The sequence below is a fragment of the Pleurodeles waltl genome, chromosome 5 (genome assembly GCF_031143425.1).
Source record: "Pleurodeles waltl isolate 20211129_DDA chromosome 5, aPleWal1.hap1.20221129, whole genome shotgun sequence".
Lineage (NCBI taxonomy): Eukaryota > Metazoa > Chordata > Amphibia > Caudata > Salamandridae > Pleurodeles > Pleurodeles waltl.
This window is the reverse complement of record NC_090444.1, coordinates 1,175,357,022-1,175,380,511: the sequence shown is the minus strand read 5'-3', so window position 1 is coordinate 1,175,380,511 and position 23,490 is coordinate 1,175,357,022. Positions and strand designations below refer to the sequence as shown.

Sequence of the window (23,490 nt, the reverse complement as noted above, 5' to 3'; positions counted from 1 at the left end):
TTTGAATTGAAAGTGTGCTGAGGCCTGCTAACCAGGCCCCAGCGCCAGTGTTCTTTCCCTAACCTGTACTTTTGTTTTCACAATTGGCACACCCTGGCATCCAGGTAAGTCCCTTGTAACTGGTACCCCTGGTACCTAGGGCCCTGATGCCAGGCAAGGTCTCTAAGGGCTGCAGCATATCTTATGCCACCCTGGGGACCCCTCACTCAGCACAGACACACTGCTTGCCAGCTTGTGTGTGCTGGTGAGGACAAAACGAGTAAGTCGACATGGCACTCCCCTCAGGGTGCCATGCCAACCTCACACTGTCTATGCAGTATAGATAAGTCACCCCTCTAGCAGGCCTTACAGCCCTAAGGCAGGGTGCACTATACCATAGGTGAGGGCACCAGTGCATGAGCACTGTGCCCCTACAGTGTCTAAGCAAAACCTTAGACATTGTAAGTGCAGGGTAGCCATAAGAGTATATGGTCTGGGAGTCTGTCAAACACGGACTCCACAGCACCATAATGGCTACACTGAAAACTGGGAAGTTTGGTATCAAACTTCTCAGCACAATAAATGCACACTGATGCCAGTGTACATTTTATTGTAAAATACACCCCAGAGGGCACCTTAGAGGTGCCCCCTGAAACCTTAACCAACTACCCGTGTAGGCTGACTGGTTTTAGCAGCCTGCCACACTCGAGACATGTTGCTGGCCACATGGGGAGAGTGCCTTTGTCACTCTGTGGCTAGTAACAAAGCCTGCAGTGGGTGGAGATGCTATCACCTCCCCCAGGCAGGAGCTGTAACACCTGGCGGTGAGCCTCAAAGGCTCACCCCCTTTGTTCCAGCACCACAGGGCATTCCAGCTAGTGGAGTTGCCCGCCCCCTTCGGCCACGGCCCCACTTTTGGCGGCAAGGCCGGAGGAAATAATGAGAATAACAAGGAGGAGTCACTGGCCAGTCAGGACAGCCCCTAAGGCAGTGGTCTTCAAACTTTTTAATGCTGCGCCCCCCCCAGTTGAAAAAAAAAAACACATTGGGCCCCCCCTCAGAATTTTTCACAATTATTTTAGAAAGATGGCAATGTTTAAATAGGTCTAAACCTATTTAAACATTGCAGTTAAGTACTGTTACCTTTTTAAAACTGCAATAACATGCTTCTGCTTAAAACAAAGGCATGTTTTCTGCATAATATTTCTTTTAGCCAGAGTTTGGCGCCCCGCCCTGGGATCACTTGAGGCCCCCCAAGGGGGGCCCGCCCCCCAGTTTGATGACCTCTGCCCTAAGGTGTCCTGAGCTGAGGTGACTCTAACTTTTAGAAATCCTCCATCTTGCAGATGGAGGATTCCCCCAATAGGGATAGGAATGTGACCCCCTCCCCTTGGTAGGAGGCACAAAGAGGGTGTACCCACCCTCAGGGCTAGTAGCCATTGGCTACTAACCCCCCAGACCTAAACACGCCCTTAAATTTAGTATTTAAGGGCTCCCCTGAACCTAGGAACTCAGATTCCTGAAACCTAAAGAAGAAGAGGACTGCTGAGCTGAAAAACCCTGCAGAGAAGACGGAGACACCAACTGCTTTGGCCCCAGCCCTACCGGCCTGTCTCCCCTTCCCCCCCCCCCCCCCCCCCTTTGGAAGAAAACTGCTCCAGCGCTGCTTTCCCCAGGACCAGCGACCTCTGAATCCTCAGAGGACTGCCCTGCTCTAAAAGGACCAAGAAACTCCCGAGAACAGCGGCCCTGTTCAACAAAGACTGCAACTTTGTTTCCAGAGGAGCAACTTTAAAGACCCCTGCAATTCCTGCCAGAAGCGTGAGACTTGCAACACTGCACCCGGCGACCCCGACTCGACTGGTGAAGAAACAACGCTACAGGGAGGACCCCCAGGCGACTCCAAGACTGTGAGTAACCAAAGTTGTCCCCCCTGAGCCCCCACAGCGACACCTGCAGAGGGAATCCCGAGGCTCCCCCTGACCGCGACTGTCTGATTCCCAGATCCCGACGCCTGGAAAAGACCCTGCACCCGCAGCCCCCAGGACCGGAAGGATCGGAACTCCAGTGCAGGAGTGACCCCCAGGAGGCCCTCTCCCTTGCCCAGGTGGTGGCTACCCCGAGGAGCCCCCCCCCCCCCTTGCCTGCCTGCACCGCTGAAGAGACCCCTTGGTCTCCCATTGATTCCTATTATAAACCCGACGCTTGTTTGCACACTGCACCCGGCCGCCCCCGCGCTGCTGAGGGTGTACTTTCTGTGTGGACTTGTCTCCCGCCCCCCCCCCCCGTGCCCTACAAAACCCCCCTGGTCTGCCGTCCGAAGACGCGGGTACTTACCTGCTGGCAGACTGGAACCGGGGCACCCCCTTCTCCATTGAAGCCTATGCGTTTTGGGCACCACTTTGACCTCTGCACCTGACCGGCCCTGAGCTGCTGGTGTGGTGACTTTGGGGTTGCTCTGAACCCCCAACAGTGGGCTACCTTGGACCCAAATTTGAACCCCGTAGGTGGTTTACTTACCTGCAAGAACTAACAATAACTTACCTCCCCTAGGAACTGTGAAAATTGCACTGTCTAGTTTTAAAATAGCTATATGTGTTTTATGTAAAAAGTATATATGCTATTGTGATTATTCAAAGTTCCTAAAGTACGTACCTGCAATACCTTTCAAATGAGATATTACATGTAGAATTTGAACCTGTGGTTCTTAAAATAAACTAAGAAAATATATTTTTCTATACAAAAACCTATTGGCCTGGAATTGTCTCTGAGTGTGTGTTCCTCATTTATTGCCTGTGTGTATGTACAACAAATGCTTAACACTACTCCTTTGATAAGCCTACTGCTCGACCACACTACCACAAAATAGAGCATTAGTATTATCTCTTTTTGCCACTATCTTACCTCTAAGGGGAACCCTTGGACTCTGTGCATACTATTCCTTACTTTGAAATAGTGCATACGGAGCCAACTTCCTACAGTATGGCCATTGGCTCCATTGTTAGCTTGCCTTCTTCCACCATCGGGTCCGGTCGTGCTTTCACCGAGCTCCGATTTGAGACCGTCTTTTAGGCCTCTTCCGTTCGGGAAGCCTTTCCAGTTCATTGAACACAAATTTCCTTTCTTCTGCTTTCCCGAACCTCTCTGTTGGATCAACATGTTTTGATAGAGGCCCTTCAGGCCCCTGTATTTCTCTATTCCATCTTCACAAGAATGAAATTCTAATGAAACTGACTCCTTTCTGCTTCTGTCTGAAGTGCCATGCAAAGTTCCTGTGAACCGACCAGCACCAGGTCTGCAACCTCTGCCTGTCTCTGGAACATAGAGAGGAGGACTGTGAGGCCTGACAGTCTTTCGAATCGAAGAAGATCAGAGAGCCTATCGTAGAGAAATGCAAAGACACGAAATAGAGGACACACTGAATATTTTTGGACTCCAGGAAACCATGTCCGACCTGGAACAGGAGCAGGAACTTTATGAGGCCTCGGGTGCTGAGGAAGAGGCCTTATCAATTGAGGATTCAGACTCTGAAGTCAACACAGTCTTCAAAATGTAACCGATTTCCTCTGGCTCAACCAACCGTGAGTAAGAGCCCCCCCTGCTCTGACTGAAAAGTCCTCCAGCACAGAAGCAAAAGCTATTGGGCCACCACTGCCTTCGGTCCATGGCAGGCACCAAAAATCTCGGATACAACCCCATCGAGCTCAGCTCTGAAAAGCAAAACTAAGCCTTCCACTTCGATACCGAGCTGAACACTATCAACCCCGGCTCCGAAAGCTTCTGCATCCCACTCGGAACCAGCTGTTTCGGCATCTAAAAATGTATTGACTACCTTGGCACCAAAAGTCAAGAGTGCCTCTGAGCTGAAAAGACTGAAAATAACTACAGCCTCAGAGTCAACTACTTCCCTCAAGCCTATCCTCCATAAAATTAGGCAACCGCACCATGCCAGGCAGTCTCAGCTTCATATTCAACTTATTTTTGGAGAGGTTCTTGACACACCTACGCCTCCAACCATGCAAAAAAGAATGGCTAGAGACTCAGTTGATATTCACCTACATCCTCACCACCAATCACTCCGCCCCCATCTCCTTCACCTCCTCAATCACAAGATGAACCTCTTGACATCACCCCACAGGGCTTACCTCCCTCATTACATAACACTCAAGATGCGGAATGATAATATGCCTTTTCTCACAGATACAGACCCTTGGTTGCATTACGATGTTGACCCAGATGAAGACTCTGACCCGGATGTCTGTCCAGCTAGACCATCCCCACCAGGCAATACTTCTTCCTTATATGAACTTATTGGAAGGGCTGCCACATCCAATCAGGTGTCCCTTCACAAAGAAACAGTCAAAGATGACTTTCTATTTAAGACACTCACAACATCTCACAGGGTCACACAATATCTGCCCATGCTTAAAGGCATGATGAGACACACGGGAGATATCCTTCCAGGCTTTGCTAGGGCATACATAATCACTCCACGTGTGGAAAAGAAATATACGTCTTCCCAGTCTGATACAGTTTTTATTAAAGGTCCGATATCTGCAGATTCTTTGGTGATATCTAACGGTGGGAAAAGAGCCAACTCACAAGCTGCTTATGATGCTCCGCCTCCTGACAAGGAAAGCAAGCTCATTGATGCTTCTGGCGAGCTCAGCAGCTAACCATTGGCGTATCACCAATACTCAAGGGTTGCTTGCTAGATACTATTGAGCGCTTTGGAATGAAATGGACTAGCTTCTCCAGTACCTCCCAGAGGATCACAGAAAAAGGGGAGAAGAGATTGCTAGTGAAGATCAATTAATTTCTAACAATTCTATTCGAGGTATAAACACTAGTGTCCTTTTACTCAGACATGCATGGCTACGCATTTCTGGTTTTAAACAGGAGGTACAACAAACAACCTTAAATCTACCATTCGACAAAGAGCACCTTTTTGGCTCGCAAGTTCATCAGATGCTTGAACAGATAGATGATGAAGTGGCAAAGTCCATGGGAACGCTCCAAACACCTGCCTCTTGTGGTACTAGAGTAGATTAATTAATTTCTAGCAATTCTATTTGAGGTATAAACACTAGTGTCCTCTTACTCAGACATGCATGGCTACACATTTCTGGTTTTAAACAGGAGGTACAACAAACAACCTTAAATGTACCATTCAACAAAGAGCACCTTTTTGGCCCTCAAGTTCATCAAGTGGTTGAACAGATGGATAATGAAGTGACCAAGTCCCTGGCAGCGCTCCAAACTCCTGCCTCTCGTGGTACTTTTCGTAGGCCACAATATAAAAATTCCTCCAAAACCTCTCCACCAGAGACTTCATTATCCTACCACAACGGCCAACCCCATTCATCCTCCCATAGAGGATTTTTATAAGGGTTCCTATAGAGCATGGGTACTCTCAAACATTATCCCAGGGGCCAAAAAGTTTGGTCTGTGACGTGCCTGGGGGCCGCACTGATGTCAGGGCAGTGGCGGTCGGGTGGGGTAGCTGGGGGGATTGGTGGCAAGGTAGGTGTAAAAGAAGCAAATGATATACATCTAGTGGCTGAAAAAAACAATGGGAAACCAGAAAACCTGGAATTAATCCCAGCTTACCCACTTTTCCAAATTGTGTGATCCTAGGCAATTGTTTAGTCTCACTTTCCCTCCTTTTTCTACATTATCACATTTAAGATGACCTCGAAATACATGATTCATGGTGTGCGCTGCACAAAAACTGCTTCTATGTTTGATTTATTAAACTACAATGTTGTTAATGTATGATAGGAATCCAGGCCACCCATAAAGTGCACATACCAAGTGGCTTGCCTCTTTAATTTACTATTGATGGTGTTCTCAGGGTAGAAGAAAGAATTTATGTTTCCAAATTTATGTATGAAAACTATCACTTTTAAATGAATACATATCAATGCACTTATAAAATAAATTGTACTAAGGCAAAAGTGTTCTCAATGTTAACTAAATACGCTTTTTTAATTTTGAAGAGACTGTCTTAGTTTTACACTTGTGCTGCAAGATGTCTTTAAAAATGAAGGCGTTTCTAAAGTTAAGTGCAGGAGTCCCTAGTTACTTCTTTTCTTTAACACCAAATAAGTTTGAAATAAATTATTACGTGTCTATTTAATATTTTTATTGTTAGTGCGGAGTCGAGCAAACAGCTGCCCAGTGCTCCTGTTGCCCAAGGGGCCACATGTAAAGGTCAGAGGGGCCGCATGAGGCCCGCGGGCCGTACTTTGAGTATCCATGCTATAGAGGAAACAATCGAGAATGGGGGAAAAACCTCCCCTAGAACCTCTTCCACTGCCTCCAAGCAGTGACTCACTTCACCTTCCTTGTGATTGTCAGCCACCTGTAGGAGGACGCCTTCAGCTCTTTCTCCAGCACTGGCAAAATCTCACCACAGACCAATGGGTCTTGAATACTATCCTACATGGTTACTGTCTGGAGCTCAATTTCACACTTCCAAACATTCTCCCTCTCACTCACAGACTTTCACAGGAACATGTCCCTCTCCTCAAACAGGAAGTGCAGGCTTTACTAGCCAGAGGAGCCATAGTGCCAACTCGACATCAGGGAACAAGAGTATATTCACTATACTTTCTCATGCCCAAAAGGGATGGCTCCTTAAGCCCTATCCTGGATCTCAGGCCTTTAAATCAGAATATTTCCACATGATCACGCTTCAAGAAGTAATTCCGCTGCTTCAACAAGGTGACTTTTTATCAATTTTAGATTTAAAGGACGCCTACTTTCACATTCCTATACACCCAGCACATCGTAGATACCTCAGATTTTTGATAGCAGAACAACGCTACCAATTGAAAGTTCTCCCCTTCAGGGTCACAATAGCACCAAGGATGTTCACAAAATGCCTCGCAGTTGTCGCTGCTCATTCTGCAGACAGAAAATTAATGTTTTCCCATACCTAGACTGGCTCATCAAAGTCACTACCCTCAATCAATGTTTGCATCACACTTAGGTCACAATAGACGTGCCTAAACATTATTGTGTGCATGTTGTAGCACACCAACAAGCTGATGTAGGTTAGGCAGTGCTACATACTCTTTTTCAAAACACTGCAACACCCACCGGTTGGCCACTGCTTTTGGGGGGTACTGCTTCACAGTCTATGCAGAGCATGTGTATCTACAACCACACATGCCATCAAACGGAAAATGTTGCTTACCCAGTGAGCAGCTGTTTGTGGCATGCATTGTTGTAGGTTCACATGGGCCCACCTGCCTCCCCGGACAACTATGGCTGTCAGTCTTTTCATATACATTCACAGTCATGGACATTTCATTTCTATTACATTTACACTACACTCCATCCATAACCTCCTATGGGAAACAATCTAACAATGGAGTCGATGGCCATGGTCATTGCCAGCAAGAGGAGGAGTCACTATACCTTGTGATTCAAAAGACTTTTTTAGTCGAAAAACAACTCACAACCTTCCGGACCCAACACTAAATGGCCGAAATATGCAAAGCATGTGAATCTACAGCACTTCACGCCACAAACAGCTACTCACTGGGTAAGTAACGTTTTCCTTCACCGCAGAGGTGAGCATTGGTTTGAGAAAGGAGCAGTACCTCTTTCGGAACAGTGTGTGCTCAGGAGAGACCGGTCTATGGGGAGGAAGGAAACTGTTACTGCCCAGCCCCTCCACCACATGCAGTTAGGCTTAATATAGCTTACCCGCAAAAGAAGAATCATCATCCTCATCTGGCCAAAGAAGTTAAAACTGTTACATGGGATGAGAGTAGCCCAAGCTGAAGTCTGCCCCAGAGAGTATTTTCTGAAAAAGTGCAGTTCCCCTTTATATACCATTTCTTCACGTTATGACCCTATAATAATTTTTATAGTCACTACTTACCCAATAACATCTATTCCTCTCCTCTTCTACTGCCCCTACTCTACTTCAGTGCTCCAGCACTTTTACCCGTCATGCTTACACTGTGTTACTCTACAAAATGGACCTTTCCTTTATTTTGGTACAAATCGGTTATTAACCCAGTGCACACAAGTCTTTTAGACAGCATTTTTTTAGAGCATGCCAGAACTTTGCACTGTTCTGCTGTTGCTATGTGACATCAGCACAGTAACAACCAATCTGGTGTTGGTTCTGGTGAACTCGAACCTCTGCCTCCGATTAATGAACATCTTCAGTATGTTGACTACTTTTCATTGGAAGACAGATCAGTTTGAGATCAAGCCCACTTGATAAGACGGACAAATCTTCTTCTGTTTGAAGCACTTCCAGCTATTTGCTACTCATTGTCTTTCCTCGCAAGTGGTAACATGTAACCCAATGCCATATGGAGTCTAACTTTGACGCTGGCATTTTCTTTTATCTTTGAGTTGTAAAAATTAGTTTTCAGACAAACAAAGCTAATGTAAGAGAAATTGGATACTGATAGTCAGTGGCAGTGCAATGATTTTTTAATGCTGTTTTGCCACCCCAAAATTCTTTCCACAGGATTCAGAATTAATGTAAGCAACTGTTGTTTCTCTTTTTCCGTGTCTGTCAGTATGAGGTCTTTGGTTCACATTTAGACCCGTGGGCATCGGGGGAAAAGCTGGTTAAATAAGAGAGAAGTGTGTTTTTTTTTTTTTTTTTTTTTGTTTTTTTTCCCACGTAAATTGGTTTGTTGCAACAACTCAGACTTAATTAATGTTCAGGATGTACATTCATTCTTGTAATTGGCCTCATCAATGCTTCTGCTTCTTTAAATTTAGTACAGAAATTGTTGCATAGGAAATAATGTTTTATGTCGCAGTGTTTACATATTGTGCTTTCTTCCAAAAGATAGGACATGTAACCCAAGCTTGCTGAGCATTATCGGATACAACGGTACAAGTACCACTCCAGGACAAGGTCAAGGTGTGCAATGGTGGGATGCGCAAGGAATCGTGGGACTGGTTCTGTTCTTGCTTTGTGTTCTCTACTCCAGGTGAGCCTGTGTTTCTGGACCACCCTTTTAATATAAAGCTACATGTCAATGATTTTTTTTGTATGCTCTGCCGTGCTGATGCAGAATAGTGAGAGCCACCTCGAGACGCTGTCATATATCGGGTGATGAAAAATGACAGATGCTAAGAAACATATTTAACTGCCCTTTGTCTATTGAGAATGTCGAGCTTACCACTGTCATAGTCCTTTGGGAATGGTCCTTTTTTATGGGCGAGCGCAAAGTGCTCCGTCCCATGCTGTAATCTCTCTTTGAGCTTCCAACCATGCCCATGTTACGTCAGTCACTTTCATTGGTTCGTGGGCTTGCCTTTTAAAATCCACTTGCTTTCATTCGTGAAAGGCTTGCATATGTCATGCCTTTCTGGTGTTCAGCCCACCTACACAGCACCGGTAAACGACTAAAAACATACGACGTTCGTTGTTTTCAGCATGATTTCCGGACTACATTATCTGTTTATTTTCCACGCAGTGCGATTGCACTGCATTTTACACAGCGCGATCGCGATGTGTTTTTTTTTTTTCTTCTTTAATTTCTTTTTTCTATGGAATAGTCTGTTTTCCTGCAGATTCACCATCTTCCGCTGTATTCATGAGCATTAGACTTGATCTTAATCAGGTCACTTTAAGTTTTTAAGTGGTTGAACAGTTAACCTACTTGTGCATCCCAGAGATGTGACCAGATGCTTTCACATAGGTGCCATCTGGAACACCCATGGTTAGAACTGCATGATATTCCCACTTAACTGGGATAATCCTTGGTTACATTTGAGTCTCCATCACAAAAATATTAACCAGTTATTGATCGTTCTTCTTGTGGATACTGTATCTTTATTCAGCCAGCAGTAAGTGCCATCAGAGGTGAGCCTAGGTCGTACAGCAAATAAAAGCTTTAAGAGGCTGCCACAATAAAAAAAAACAAAAAAAAAAAACCTAGCCCACCACTGAGTCAAATGCAGATGAGTCAAACTAGCCACTCTTCCTCCTAGAAGAAAGATCCTGGCTACCTCCTGGGTAATCCTTTTTAACAAGCTTATAGCAACGCTTTATCACCTAGAGCTAACCTGCATTGCAACTGCTCTGCCTTTTTTCATTTAGAAAACATACAGACAACGGCTAGCTATGCACATGATATTCCTTCTTCAGCAAGTGAAACTCTGAAACCACCTGTAAAAAAAAAAGAAAAAAAAAAAATACGGTCTAACTGGTAATTACACCTTATGGTGTAAAGGGTATGTGCATTCAGCACTTGCAATTTACCACCGTGCAAACTGACTTAGTGCCCTTCCCTTAGTATTTTAACTTGAGCATCCTTACTAGGCATAATACATGTGTTCAAATGAATCTACCTTCATAAATGACACAACCAAAGTAAGGACCCGTTGAGGAAAATAATCTCATGGTGTTAGACATATTTAGGATGTTTTGCAAAAAGCCTAGGAACAAGAGAACTTCATACAGCCACCCATGGTCCTGGGTACATTAACCGATTTGATTGTCGTCTACGTGACACTTTATTGCGCCAAGTTCAAAGTCCTATTTTGGCAAAAAAATTCCAACTTCAGAACACTGCAAGAGAATATATCCAACATGTAGTCCAAGCACCAGGTGGAAATTATTCTCCACACATAGCCATAAACACTCTTGGTAGCATAGTGTCTAATTCCAATGTTAGGTACCTCTTTTGAGAAAGTCACACACTTGAATGCCTCTCGGACTCAATGAAGGCACAGATAAGGAAGGTGTTGAGGTCCTCCCCTCCTGTTGAGGTAAGTACCACCTCACCAAGCTGCATCGGAGGAGACCGCCGCATTCTTGGAGATCAGCATAATAGATTATTTTTGTTCATTGTTATGCAATCAAAATCTGTTCCACTCTGGTCACCATCTGCTCCTTGTATTGTAAATACATAAGCAGGATACCGTACCTTTAAATTGTCATTGCCTAGGAATGTGTTGCCAAATTGTAAACAATCTGACAGTGTCTTTGCTTGAAGAAATTACTGCTGTAGCAGCCCGAGCCATGGCCCATAATAAGACCAGCTTCTTTGCCTGGTTCTGAAGTAAGGTGAAGAATTTTTTTCTTGGGTACCTGTAAGGAAATGCCTCCTTGGCATGGTTACCCCCTGACTTTTTGCCTTTGCTGATGCTATGTTTTTAATTGAAAGTGTGCTGAGGCCTGCTAACCAGGCCCCAGCACCAGTGTTCTTTCCCTAACCTGTACTTTTGATTCCACAATTGGCACACCCTGGCATCCAGGTAAGTCCCTTGTAACTGGTACCCCTGGTACCAAGGGCCCTGATGCCAGGGAAGGTCTCTAAGGGCTGCAGCATATCTTATGCCACCCTAGGGACCCCTCACTCAGCACAGACACACTGCTTACCAGCTTGTGTGTGCTGGTGAGGACAAAACGAGTAAGTCGACATGGCACTCCCCTCAGGGTGCCATGCCAACCTCACAATGCCTATGCAGTATAGATAAGTCACCCCTCTAGTAGGCCTTGCAGCCCTAAGGCAGGGTGCACTATACCATAGGTGAGGGCACCAGTGCATGAGCACTGTGCCCCTACAGTGTCTAAGCCAAACCTTAGACATTGTAAGTGCAGGGTAGCCATAAGAGTATATGGTCTGGGAGTCTGTCAAACATGGACTCCACAGCACCATAATGGCTACACTGAAAACTGGGAAGTTTGGTATCAAACTTCTCAGCACAATAAATGTACACTGATGCCAGTGTACATTTTATTGTAAAATACACCCCAGAGGGCACCTTAGAGGTGCCCCCTGAAACCTTAACCGACTATCTGTGTAGGCTGACTGGTTCCAGCAGCCTGCCACAACCAAGACATGTTGCTGGCCCCATGGGGAGAGTGCCTTTGTCACTCTGAGGCCAGTAACAAAGCCTGCACTGGGTGGAGATGCTAACACCTCCCCCAGGCAGGAGCTGTAACTCCTGGCGGTGAGCCTCAAAGGCTCACCCCTTTGTTCCAGCACCGCAGGACACTCCAGCTAGTGGAGTTGCCCGCCCCCTCCGGCCACGGCCCCCACTTTTGGCGGCAAGGCCGGAGAAAATAATGAGAACAACAAGGAGGAGTCACTGGCCAGTCAGGACAGCCCCTAAGGTGTCCTGAGCTGAAGTGACTCTAACTTTTAGAAATCCTCCATCTTGCAGATGGAGGATTCCCCAATAGGATTAGGGATGTGACCCCCTCCCCTTGGGAGGAGGCACAAAGAGGGTATACCCACCCTCAGGGCTAGTAGCCATTGGCTACTAACCCCCCAGACCTAAACACGCCCTTAAATTTAGTATTTAAGGGCTCCCCTGAACCTAAGAATTTAGATTCCTGAAACTACAAGAAGAAGAAGACTGCTGAGCTGAAAAACCCCTGCAGAGGAAGAACAGGAGACACCAACTGCTTTGGCCCCAGTCCTACCGGCCTGTCTCCTGCCTTCCAAAGAAACCTGCTCCAGCTACGCTTTCCAAAGGACCAGCGACCTCTGAATCCTCAGAGGACTGCCCTGCTTCAAGAAAGACTAGAAACTCCCGAGGAGAGCGGCACTGCTCCAAAAGATCTGCAACTTTGTTACAGAGGAGCAGATTTAAAGGCCCCTGCAATCCCCGCAAGAAGCGTGAGACTTGCAACACTGCACCCGGCGACCCCGACTCGACTGGTGGAGAACCAACACCTCAGGGAGGACCCTCCGGCGACTCCGAGACTGTGAGTAACCAAAGTTGTCCCCCCTGAGCCCCCACAGCGACGCCTGCAGAGGGAATCCCGAGGCTCCCCCTGACCGCGACTGCCTGAACCTAAAGTCCCGACGGCTGGAAAAGACCCTGCACCCGCAGCCCCCAGCACCTGAAGGAACGGAACTTCTGTGCAGGAGTGACCCCCAGGAGGCCCTCTCCCTTGCCCAGGTGGTGGCTACCCCGAGGAGCCCCCCCCTTGCCTGCCTGCACCACTGAAGAGATCCCTTGGTCTCTCGTTGAAAACCATTGAAAACCCGACGCGTGTTTGCACACTGCACCCGGCCGCCCCCGCGCTGCTGAGGGTGTACTTTTTGTGCTGACCTGTGTCCCCCCCCCCCGGTGCCCTACAAAACCCCCCTGGTCTGCCCTCCGAAGACGTGGGTACTTACTTGCTGGCAGACCGGAACCGGGGCACCCCCTTCTCTCCATTGAAGCCTATGTGTTTTGGGCACCTCTTTGACCTCTGCACCTGACCGGCCCTGAGCTGCTGGTGTGGTAACTTTGGGGTTGCTCTGAACCCCCAACGGTGGGCTACCTTGGACCAAAAACTGAAACCTGTAAGTGACTTACTTACCTGTGAAACCTAACAATACTTTACCTCCCCAGGAACTGTGAAAATTGCACTAAGTGTCCACTTTTAAAACAGCTTATTGTGTTTTATGTAAAAAGTATATATGCTACTGTAATTATTCAAAGTTCCTAAAGTACTTACCTGCAATACCTTTCAAATGAGATATTACATGTAGAATTTGAACCTGTGGTTCTTAAAATAAACTAAGAAAAGATATTTTTCTATAACAAAACCTATTGGCTGGATTTGTCTCCGAGTGTGTGTTCCTCATTTATTGCCTGTGTGTATGTACAACAAATGCTTAACACTACTCCTTTGATAAGCCTACTGCTCGACCACACTACCACAAAATAGAGCATTAGTATTATCTCTTTTTGCCACTATCTTACCTCTAAGAGGAACCCTTGGACTCTGTGCATACTATTCCTTACTTTGAAATAGTGCATACAGAGCCAACTTCCTACATTGGTGGCAGCGGTGGGATACAAGACTTTGCATTTGCTGGACTACTCAGCCAATACCTGATCACACGACAAATTCCAAAAATTGTCATCAGAAATTGATTTTTGCAAATTGAGCAATTTTTCTAAATTCTTAAAAGACCTGCTAGGGCCTTGTGTTAGATCCTGTTTAGCATTTCTTTTAGAGTTTAAAAGTTTTGTAAAAGTTTGAATTAGAACCTAGAACTAGTTTTAGATTCTTAAAAAGTATTCCAACTTTTAGAAGCATAATGTCTAGTGCAGAGATGAATGTGGTGGAACTCGACACCACACCTTACCTCCATCTTAAGATGAGGGGGCTAAGGTCACTCTGTAAACTAAAGAAAATAGTAATGGGCCCCAGACCTTCCAAACTACAGCTCCAGGAGCTGTTGGCAGAGTTTGAAAAGGCCAACCCCTCTGAGGATGGCAACTCAGAGGATGATGATAGTGACTTGGAGGGTGATTCCCTCCTACCAGTCCTATCTAGGGAAGACAGGGCCTCTCAAGCCCTGACTCCAAGCATAATAGTCAGAGATGCTGGCTCCCTCACAGGAGGGACCAACCTCTCTGAAATCACTGAGGATAACTCCAGTGAAGAGGACATCCAGTTAGCCAGGATGGCCAAAAGATTGGCTTTGGAAAGACAGATCCTAGCCATAGAAAGGGAAAGACAAGAGATGGGCCTAGGACCCATCAATGGTGGCAGCAACATAAATAGGGTCAGAGATTCTCCTGACCTGTTGAAAATCCCTAAAGGGATTGTAACTAAATATGAAGATGGTGATGACATCACCAAATGGTTCACAGCTTTTGAGAGGGCTTGTGTAACCAGAAAAGTGAACAAATCTCACTGGGGTGCTCTGCTTTGGGAAATGTTCACAGGAAAATGTAGGGATAGACTCCTCACACTCTCTGGAAAAGATGCAGAATCTTATGACCTCATGAAGGGTACCCTGATTGAGGGCTTTGGATTCTCCACTGAGGAGTATAGGATTAGATTCAGGGGGGCTCAAAAATCCTCAAGCCAGACCTGGGTTGACTTTGTAGACTACTCAGTAAAAACACTAGATGGTTGGATTCAAGGCAGTGGTGTAAGTAATTATGATGGGCGGTACAATTTATTTGTGAAAGAACACCTCTATTAAGTAATTGTTTCAATGATAAACTGCATCAGCATCTGGTAGACCTAGGACCAATTTCTCCCCAAGAATTGGGAAAGAAGGCGGACCATTGGGTCAAGACTAGGGTGTCCAAAACTTCCACAGGGGGTGACCAAAAGAAAGGGGTCACAAAACCTCCCCAGGGGAAAGGTGGTGAGACAACCAAAAACAAAAATAGTAAAGAGTCTTCTACAGGCCCCCAAAAACCTGCACAGGAGTGTGGGCCCAGAGCCTCTTCACAAAACAATCCTGGGTACAAGGGTAAAAACTTTGATCCCAAAAAGGCCTGGTGTCGTAGCTGTAGTCAGTCTGGACACCAAACTGGAGACAAGGCCTGTCCCAAGAAAGATACCACTTCTAACTCCACTCCAGCTAAAACTGGAATGGCCAGTCTCCAAGTGGGATCAACAGTGTGCCCAGAGCAAATCAGGTGTCACACTGAAGCTACATTAGTCTCTGAGGGTGGGGTGGACTTAGCCACACTGGCTGCCTGGCCCCCTAACATGCAAAAATACAGGCAGCAGCTCTTAATTAATGGGACAAGTGTAGAGGGCCTGAGGGATATAGGTGCCAGTGTCACTATGGTGACAGAGAAACTGGTTTCCCCTGGCCAATACCTGACTGGACAAACCTATCCAGTCACCAATGCTGACAATCAAACTAAAGTACATCCCATGGCAATGGTAACTTTAGAGTGGGGAGGGGTCAATGGCCTGAAACAGGTGGTGGTCTCCTCAAATATCCCAGTAGACTGTTTGCTTGGAAATTACCTGGAGTCCTCCGCATGGGCTGAGGTAGAACTGAAAACCTATGCAGCCATGCTGGGTTTCCCTGAACTGGTGTGTGTCAAGACAAGGGCACAGTGCAAGGCACAGGGGGAAAAAGTAGAGCTGGAGTCTGGAAGAAAGGCCCAGCCTACCAAGAGAAAAGGAAAGTCAGCTGGGAAACCAGCTGCAACACAACAAGAAAAAGAGAGCCTCTCTTCTCAGGAAGAAGTTCTGCCCTCTGACGGAACTGAGCCTATGGAGCTGGAACCTTATCAGGTTGAGCTCTTGGGCCCAGGGGGACCCTCAAGGGAAGAGTTGTGTAAGGGATAAGAAACCTGTCCCTCTCTTGAAGGCCTTAGGCTGCAAGCTGCTGAAGAGTCCAAAGGCAAGAAAAATGGAACACATAGGGTCTATTGGGAAGATGGACTCCTGTACACTGAGGCAAGAGATCCCAAACCTGGTGCCACTAGGAGAGTGGTAGTGCCTCAGGGGTTCAGAGAGTTTATTCTGACCTTAGCCCATGATATTCCCCTTGCTGGGCATTTGGGACAAACCAAGACGTGGGAGAGGTTAGTCAACCACTTCTACTGGCCCAACCTGTCCCAGAAGATTAAGGAGTTTTGCACCTCCTGTACCACCTGTCAAGCCAGTGGTAAGACAGGTGGACATCCAAAGGCCCCCCTCATTCCACTTCCAGTGGTGGGGGTCCCCTTTGAAAGAGTGGGGGTGGACATAGTGGGTCCACTGGAACCTCCCACAGCCTCAGGAAATATGTACATCCTAGTAGTAGTGGATCATGCTACTAGGTATCCTGAAGCTATTCCCCTTAGGTCGACTACTGCCCCTGCAGTAGCCAAGGCCCTCATTGGTATCTTTACTAGAGTGGGCTTCCCTAAGGAGGTGGTGTCTGACAGAGGTACCAACTTCATGTCAGCATACCTGAAACACATGTGGAATGAGTGTGGCATGACTTATAAATTCACTACACCCTATCATCCACAAACTAATGGCCTTGTTGAGAGATTCAACAAGACATTAAAGGGCATGATCATGGGGCTCCCAGAAAAACTCAAAAGGAGATGGGATGTCCTCTTGCCATGTCTGCTTTTCGCTTACAGAGAGGTGCCTCAGAAGGGAGTAGGGTTCTCACCCTTTGAACTTCTGTTTGGCCACCCTGTAAGGGGACCACTAGCTCTTGTAAAAGAAGGCTGGGAGAGACCTCTTCATGAGCCTAAACAAGACATAGTGGACTATGTACTTGGCCTTCGCTCAAGGATGGCAGAGTACATGGAAAAGGCAAGCAAAAACCTTGAGGCCAGCCAACAGCTCCAGAAGTGTTGGTATGACCAAAAGGCTGCACTGGTTGAATTTCAACCAGGGCAGAAAGTCTGGGTTTTGGAGCCTGTGGCTCCCAGGGCACTTCAGGACAAATACAAATGGAGTGGCCCTTACCCAGTGCTAGAGAGGAAGAGTCAGGTCACCTACCTGGTAGACCTGGGCACAAGCAGGAGCCCCAAGAGGGTGATCCATGTGAACCGCCTTAAGCTCTTCCATGACAGGGCTGATGTAAATCTGTTAATGGTAACAGATGAGGATCAGGAAGCTGAGAGTGAGCCTCTCCCTGATCTTCTGTCATCAGACCCTAATGATGGCTCAGTAGATGGAGTGATCTATTCAGACACCCTCTCTGGCCAACAGCAAGCTGACTGTAGGAAGGTCCTGCAACAGTTTGCTGAGCTCTTTTCCCTAACCCCTGGTCAGACACACCTGTGTACCCATGATGTGGACACAGGAGACAGCATGCCTGTCAAAAACAAAATATTCAGACAGTCTGATCAAGTTAAGGAGAGCATCAAGGTGGAAGTCCACAAGATGCTGGAATTGGGAGTAATTGAGTACTCTGACAGCCCCTGGGCTAGCCCAGTGGTCTTAGTCCCCAAACCTAACACCAAAGATGGAAAGAGAGAGATGAGGTTTTGTGTGGACTACAGAGGACTTAACTCTGTCACCAAGACAGATGCCCATCCCATTCCTAGAGCTGATGAGCTGATTGATAAATTAGGGGCTGCCAAATTGTTAAGTACCTTTGACTTAACAGCAGGGTACTGGCAAATCAAAATGGCCCCTGGAGCAAAAGAAAAGACCGCATTCTCCACACCTGATGGGCATTATCAGTTCACTGTTATGCCCTTTGGTTTAAAGAATGCCCCTGCCACCTTCCAAAGGTTGGTGAATCAAGTCTTTGCTGGCTTGGAGTCCTTTAGTGCAGCTTATCTAGATGATATTGCTGTCTTTAGCTCCAACTGGCAGGATCACCTGGTCCACCTGAAGAAGGTTTTGAAGGCTCTGCAATCTGCAGGCCTCTCTATCAAGGCATCCAAATGCCAGATAGGGCAGGGAACTGTGGTTTACTTGGGACACCTTGTAGGTGGAGGCCAAGTTCAGCCACTCCAGCCTAAGATCCAGACTATTCTGGACTGGGCAGCTCCAAAAACCCAGACTCAAGTCAGGGCATTCCTTGGCTTGACTGGGTACTATAGGAGGTTTGTGAAGGGATATGGATCTATTGTGACAGCCCTCACAGAACTCACCTCCAAGAAAATGCCCAAGAAAGTAAACTGGACTGTAGAATGCCAACAGGCCTTTGACACCCTGAAACAAGCTATGTGCACAGCACCAGTTCTAAAAGCTCCAGATTACTCCAAGCAGTTCATTGTGCAGACAGATGCCTCTGAACATGGGATAGGGGCAGTTTTGTCCCAAACAAATGATGATGGCCTTGACCAGCCTGTTGCTTTCATTAGCTGGAGGTTACTCCCCAGGGAGCAGCGTTGGAGTGCCATTGAGAGGGAGGCCTTTGCTGTGGTTTGGTCCCTGAAGAAGCTGAGACCATACCTCTTTGGTACTCACTTCCTAGTTCAGACTGACCACAGACCTCTCAGATGGCTGATGCAAATGAAAGGTGAAAATCCAAAACTGTTGAGGTGGTCCATCTCCCTACAGGGAATGGACTTTATAGTGGAACACAGACCTGGGACTGCCCATGCCAATGCAGATGGCCTTTCCAGGTTCTTCCACTTAGAAAATGAAGACTCTCTTGGGAAAGGTTAGTCTCATCCTCTTTCGTTTGGGGGGGGGTTTGTGTAAGGAAATGCCTCCTTGGCATGGTTACCCCCTGACTTTTTGCCTTTGCTGATGCTATGTTTTGAATTGAAAGTGTGCTGAGGCCTGCTAACCAGGCCCCAGCACCAGTGTTCTTTCCCTAACCTGTACTTTTGATTCCACAATTGGCACACCCTGGCATCCAGGTAAGTCCCTTGTAACGGGTACCCCTGGTACCAAGGGCCCTGATGCCAGGGAAGGTCTCTAAGGGCTGCAGCATATCTTATGCCACCCTAGGGACCCCTCACTCAGCACAGACACACTGCTTACCAGCTTGTGTGTGCTGGTGAGAACAAAATGAGTAAGTCGACATGGCACTCCCCTCAGGGTGCCATGCCAACCCCACACTGCCTATGCAGTATAGATAAGTCACCCCTCTAGTAGGCCTTACAGCCCTAAGGCAGGGTGCACTATACCATAGGTGAGGGGACCAGTGCATGAGCACTGTGCCCCTACAGTGTCTAAGCCAAACCTTAGACATTGTAAGTGCAGGGTAGCCATAAGAGTATATGGTCTGGGAGTCTGTCAAACATGGACTCCACAGCACCATAATGGCTACACTGAAAACTGGGAAGTTTGGTATCAAACTTCTCAGCACAATAAATGCACACTGATGCCAGTGTACATTTTATTGTAAAATACACCCCAGAGGGCACCTTAGAGGTGCCCCCTGAAACCTTAACCGACTATCTGTGTAGGCTGACTGGTTCCAGCAGCCTGCCACAACCAAGACATGTTGCTGGCCCCATGGGGAGAGTGCCTTTGTCACTCTGAGGCCAGTAACAAAGCCTGCACTGGGTGGAGATGCTAACACCTCCCCCAGGCAGGAGCTGTAACACCTGGCGGTGAGCCTCAAAGGCTCACCCCTTTGTTCCAGCACCGCAGGACACTCCAGCTAGTGGAGTTGCCCACCCCCTCCGGCCACGGCCCCCACTTTTGGCGGCAAGGCTGGAGAAAATAATGAGAACAACAAGGAGGAGTCACTGGCCAGTCAGGACAGCCCCTAAGGTGTCCTGAGCTGAAGTGACTCTAACTTTTAGAAATCCTCCATCTTGCAGATGGAGGATTCCCCAATAGGATTAGGGATGTGACCCCCTCCCCTTGGGAGGAGGCACAAAGAGGGTGTACCCACCCTCAGGGCTAGTAGCCATTGGCTACTAACCCCCCAGACCTAAACACGCCCTTAAATTTAGTATTTAAGGGCTCCCCTGAACCTAAGAATTTAGATTCCTGAAACTACAAGAAGAAGAAGACTGCTGAGCTGAAAAACCCCTGCAGAGGAAGAACAGAAGACACCAACTGCTTTGGCCCCAGTCCTACCAGCCTGTCTCCTGCCTTCCAAAGAAACCTGCTCCAGCGACGCTTTCCAAAGGACCAGCGACCTCTGAATCCTCCGAGGACTGCCCTGCTTCAAGAAAGACTAGAAACTCCCGAGGAGAGCGGCACTGCTCCAAAAGATCTGCAACTTTGTTACAGAGGAGCAGATTTAAAGACCCCTGCAATCCCCGCAGGAAGCGTGAGACTTGCAACACTGCACCCGGCGACCCCGACTCGACTGGTGGAGAACCAACACCTCAGGGAGGACCCTCCGGCGACTCCGAGACCGTGAGTAACCAAAGTTGTCCCCCCTGAGCCCCCACAGCGACGCCTGCAGAGGGAATCCCGAGGCTCCCCCTGACCGCGACTGCCCGAACCTAAAGTCCCGACGGCTGGAAAAGACCCTGCACCCGCAGCCCCCCTGAAGGAACGGAACTTCTGTGCAGGAGTGACCCCCAGGAGGCCCTCTCCCTTGCCCAGGTGGTGGCTACCCCGAGGAGCCCCCCCCCTTGCCTGCCTGCACCGCTGAAGAGATCCCTTGGTCTCTCATTGAAAACCATTGAAAACCCGACGCGTGTTTGCACACTGCACCCGGCCGCCCCCGCGCTGCTGAGGGTGTACTTTTTGTGCTGACCTGTGTCCCCCCCGGTGCCCTACAAAACCCTCCTGGTCTGCCCTCCGAAGATGCGGGTACTTACCTGCTGGCAGTCCGGAACCGGGGCACCCCCTGCTCTCCATTGAAGCCTATGTGTTTTGGGCACCTCTTTGACCTCTGCACCTGACCGGCCCTGAGCTGCTGGTGTGGTAACTTTGGGGTTGCTCTGAACCCCCAACGGTGGGCTACCTTGGACCAAAAACTGAAACCTGTAAGTGACTTACTTACCTGTGAAACCTAACAATACTTTACCTCCCCCAGGAACTGTGAAAATTGCACTGTGTCCACTTTTAAAACAGCTTATTGTGTTTTATGTAAAAAGTATATATGCTACTGTAATTATTCAAAGTTCCTAAAGTACTTACCTGCAATACCTTTCAAATGAGATATTACATGTAGAATTTGAACCTGTGGTTCTTAAAATAAACTAAGAAAAGATATGTTCGATGGCATATGTTGCTGCAGATACACATGTTTGGCACAGTCCGCTGCCTGGTGTTGGGCTCGGAGTATTACAAGTTGTTTTTCTTCGAAGAAGTCTTTTTGGTCACGGGACCGAAGGACTCCTCCCTCTTCGGCTCCATTGCGCATGGGCGTCGACTCCATCTTAGATTGTTTTTTTCCGCTGTCAGGTTCGGACGTATTCCTTTTCGCTCCGTGTTTCGGTTCGGAAAGTTAGTCAGAATCTCGGAAGAAAGCGTCGGTATTGTTCCGTTCGGTATCGGGATAGTTAGGTACATCGACGCCGATCATCGGAAGACTTTGGGGTAGCTTCGATTCCCCCATCGGGGCCTGGTCGGCCCGACCGCGTGCGACATCGAAGCCGATGGAACGGACCCCGTTCCGTTTCTGCCCAAAATGTCACAGTAAGTATCCTTATACAGATCAGCACTTGGTCTGTAACTTGTGCTTGTCCCCCGAGCACAAGGAGGATACCTGTGAGGCCTGTCGAGCCTTCCGGTCCAGAAAAACACTCCGGGACCGAAGAGCCAGGCGTCTACAAATGGCGTCCACGCCGACAAAACAACGTTTCGACGACGAAGAGGAAACATTCTCGGTTCCGGAATCAGAATCCGGAGACTCCGACGTCGAACAACAGCAACAAACTGTGAGTAAGACGTCGAAAAGTAAAACCATTGACAAAACGAAAGCCCAGGGGACGCCACTGCCAACAGGCCATGGCTCGACCCATAAAACAGGCGACCCGTCGAAGGCGCCGAAAAAGGGCACGCCCATAGCGAAGACACCCGACTCCGGTCGAGGGACCGCCATGGAGCAACCTCGGAGCCGAGAAAGCGGCTCCGAGAGACAAAGACAAGATACCGGCACCGAAAAACATCGGCACCGAGAATCCATGCCGAAAGGAACAAAAATTCTGTCGGTGCCGAAACCGAAAAAAGATTCTCTCTCGGCGCCGAAAAATACCACACCTTCATCCTACTCAGAGGAACAAGGAATAAGTGGCCAGATGCACAGATTTGGACAAGAGCTCCAAAGTGTAGAATCAGACTACACACAAAAGAGACTGTACATCCAGCAAGACACAGGGAAGATATCAACCCTTCCCCCAATAATGAGGAAAAGAAGGATCAGTCTCCTCAAGGATGACGCACAACCACAAGCCAAAGTGGTCAAAAAAGTCACGCCTCCGCCCTCTCCACTACAACAGGCATCGCCGGCACAAACACCGCCACAAATGCACTCACCAGCGCAAACTACCATAAGTCAAGATGATCAGGATCAAGACGCTTGGGACCTATACGACACCCCAGTGCCGGACAATGATCCAGATTCATACCCCACAAAGCCGTCACCGCCAGAGGACAGTACCTCATACTCACAACTGGTGGCTAGGGCTGCAGAATTCCACAATGTCCAACTGCATTCAGACCCTATAGAGGATGATTTTTTATTTAACACCCTCTCGGCTACACATAGCCAATATCAATGTCTCCCAATGCTACCGGGGATGTTACGGCACGCAAAACAAATTTTTGAAGAGCCCGTAAAATCAAGAGCCATCACCCCAAGGGTGGATAAAAAATACAAACCACCACCCACAGATCCAGTGTTTATTACTTCGCAGTTACCACCTGACTCCGTAGTAGTAGGGGCAGCTCGCAAAAGAGCAAATTCCCATACATCTGGTGACGCCCCACCTCCGGACAAAGAAAGCAGAAAATTTGATGCGGCAGGGAAAAGAGTAGCATCACAGGCAGCCAACCAGTGGCGCATCGCAAATTCTCAAGCGCTGCTGGCCAGATATGACCGCGCTCACTGGGATGAGATGCAACTTCTCGTAGACCATCTTCCCCAAGAATACCAAAAAAGGGCGCAGCAAATAGTTGAAGAGGGACAAACGATCTCAAACAATCAAATCCGCTCTTCACTGGACGCAGCCGATACTGCAGCGAGAACAGTCAACACTGCTGTCACCATAAGGAGACACGCTTGGCTCCGCACTTCAGGCTTCAAACCTGAAATCCAGCAGGCTGTCCTTAATATGCCCTTCAACGAAAAACAACTTTTTGGCCCTGAAGTGGATACAGCCATTGAAAAACTTAAAAAGGACACAGACACGGCCAAGGCCATGGGCGCACTCTACTCCCCGCAGAGCAGAGGCTCTTTCAGAAAAACTCCATTTAGAGGGGGGTTTCGTGGC

At 47.8% G+C, this 23,490-nt stretch overlaps 1 protein-coding gene across 1 annotated transcript in view; it reads left to right on the top strand.

Moving 5' to 3' along the window:
- SERINC1 (serine incorporator 1) overlaps window positions 1–23,490 on the top strand; it is a 136,269-nt gene that overhangs the window by 70,493 nt on the left and 42,286 nt on the right. The window contains exon 8 of the mRNA XM_069235404.1: window positions 8,807–8,951. Within this exon, the coding sequence (XP_069091505.1) occupies window positions 8,807–8,951 (145 nt within the window). The remainder of the gene's footprint in view (window positions 1–8,806; window positions 8,952–23,490) is intronic.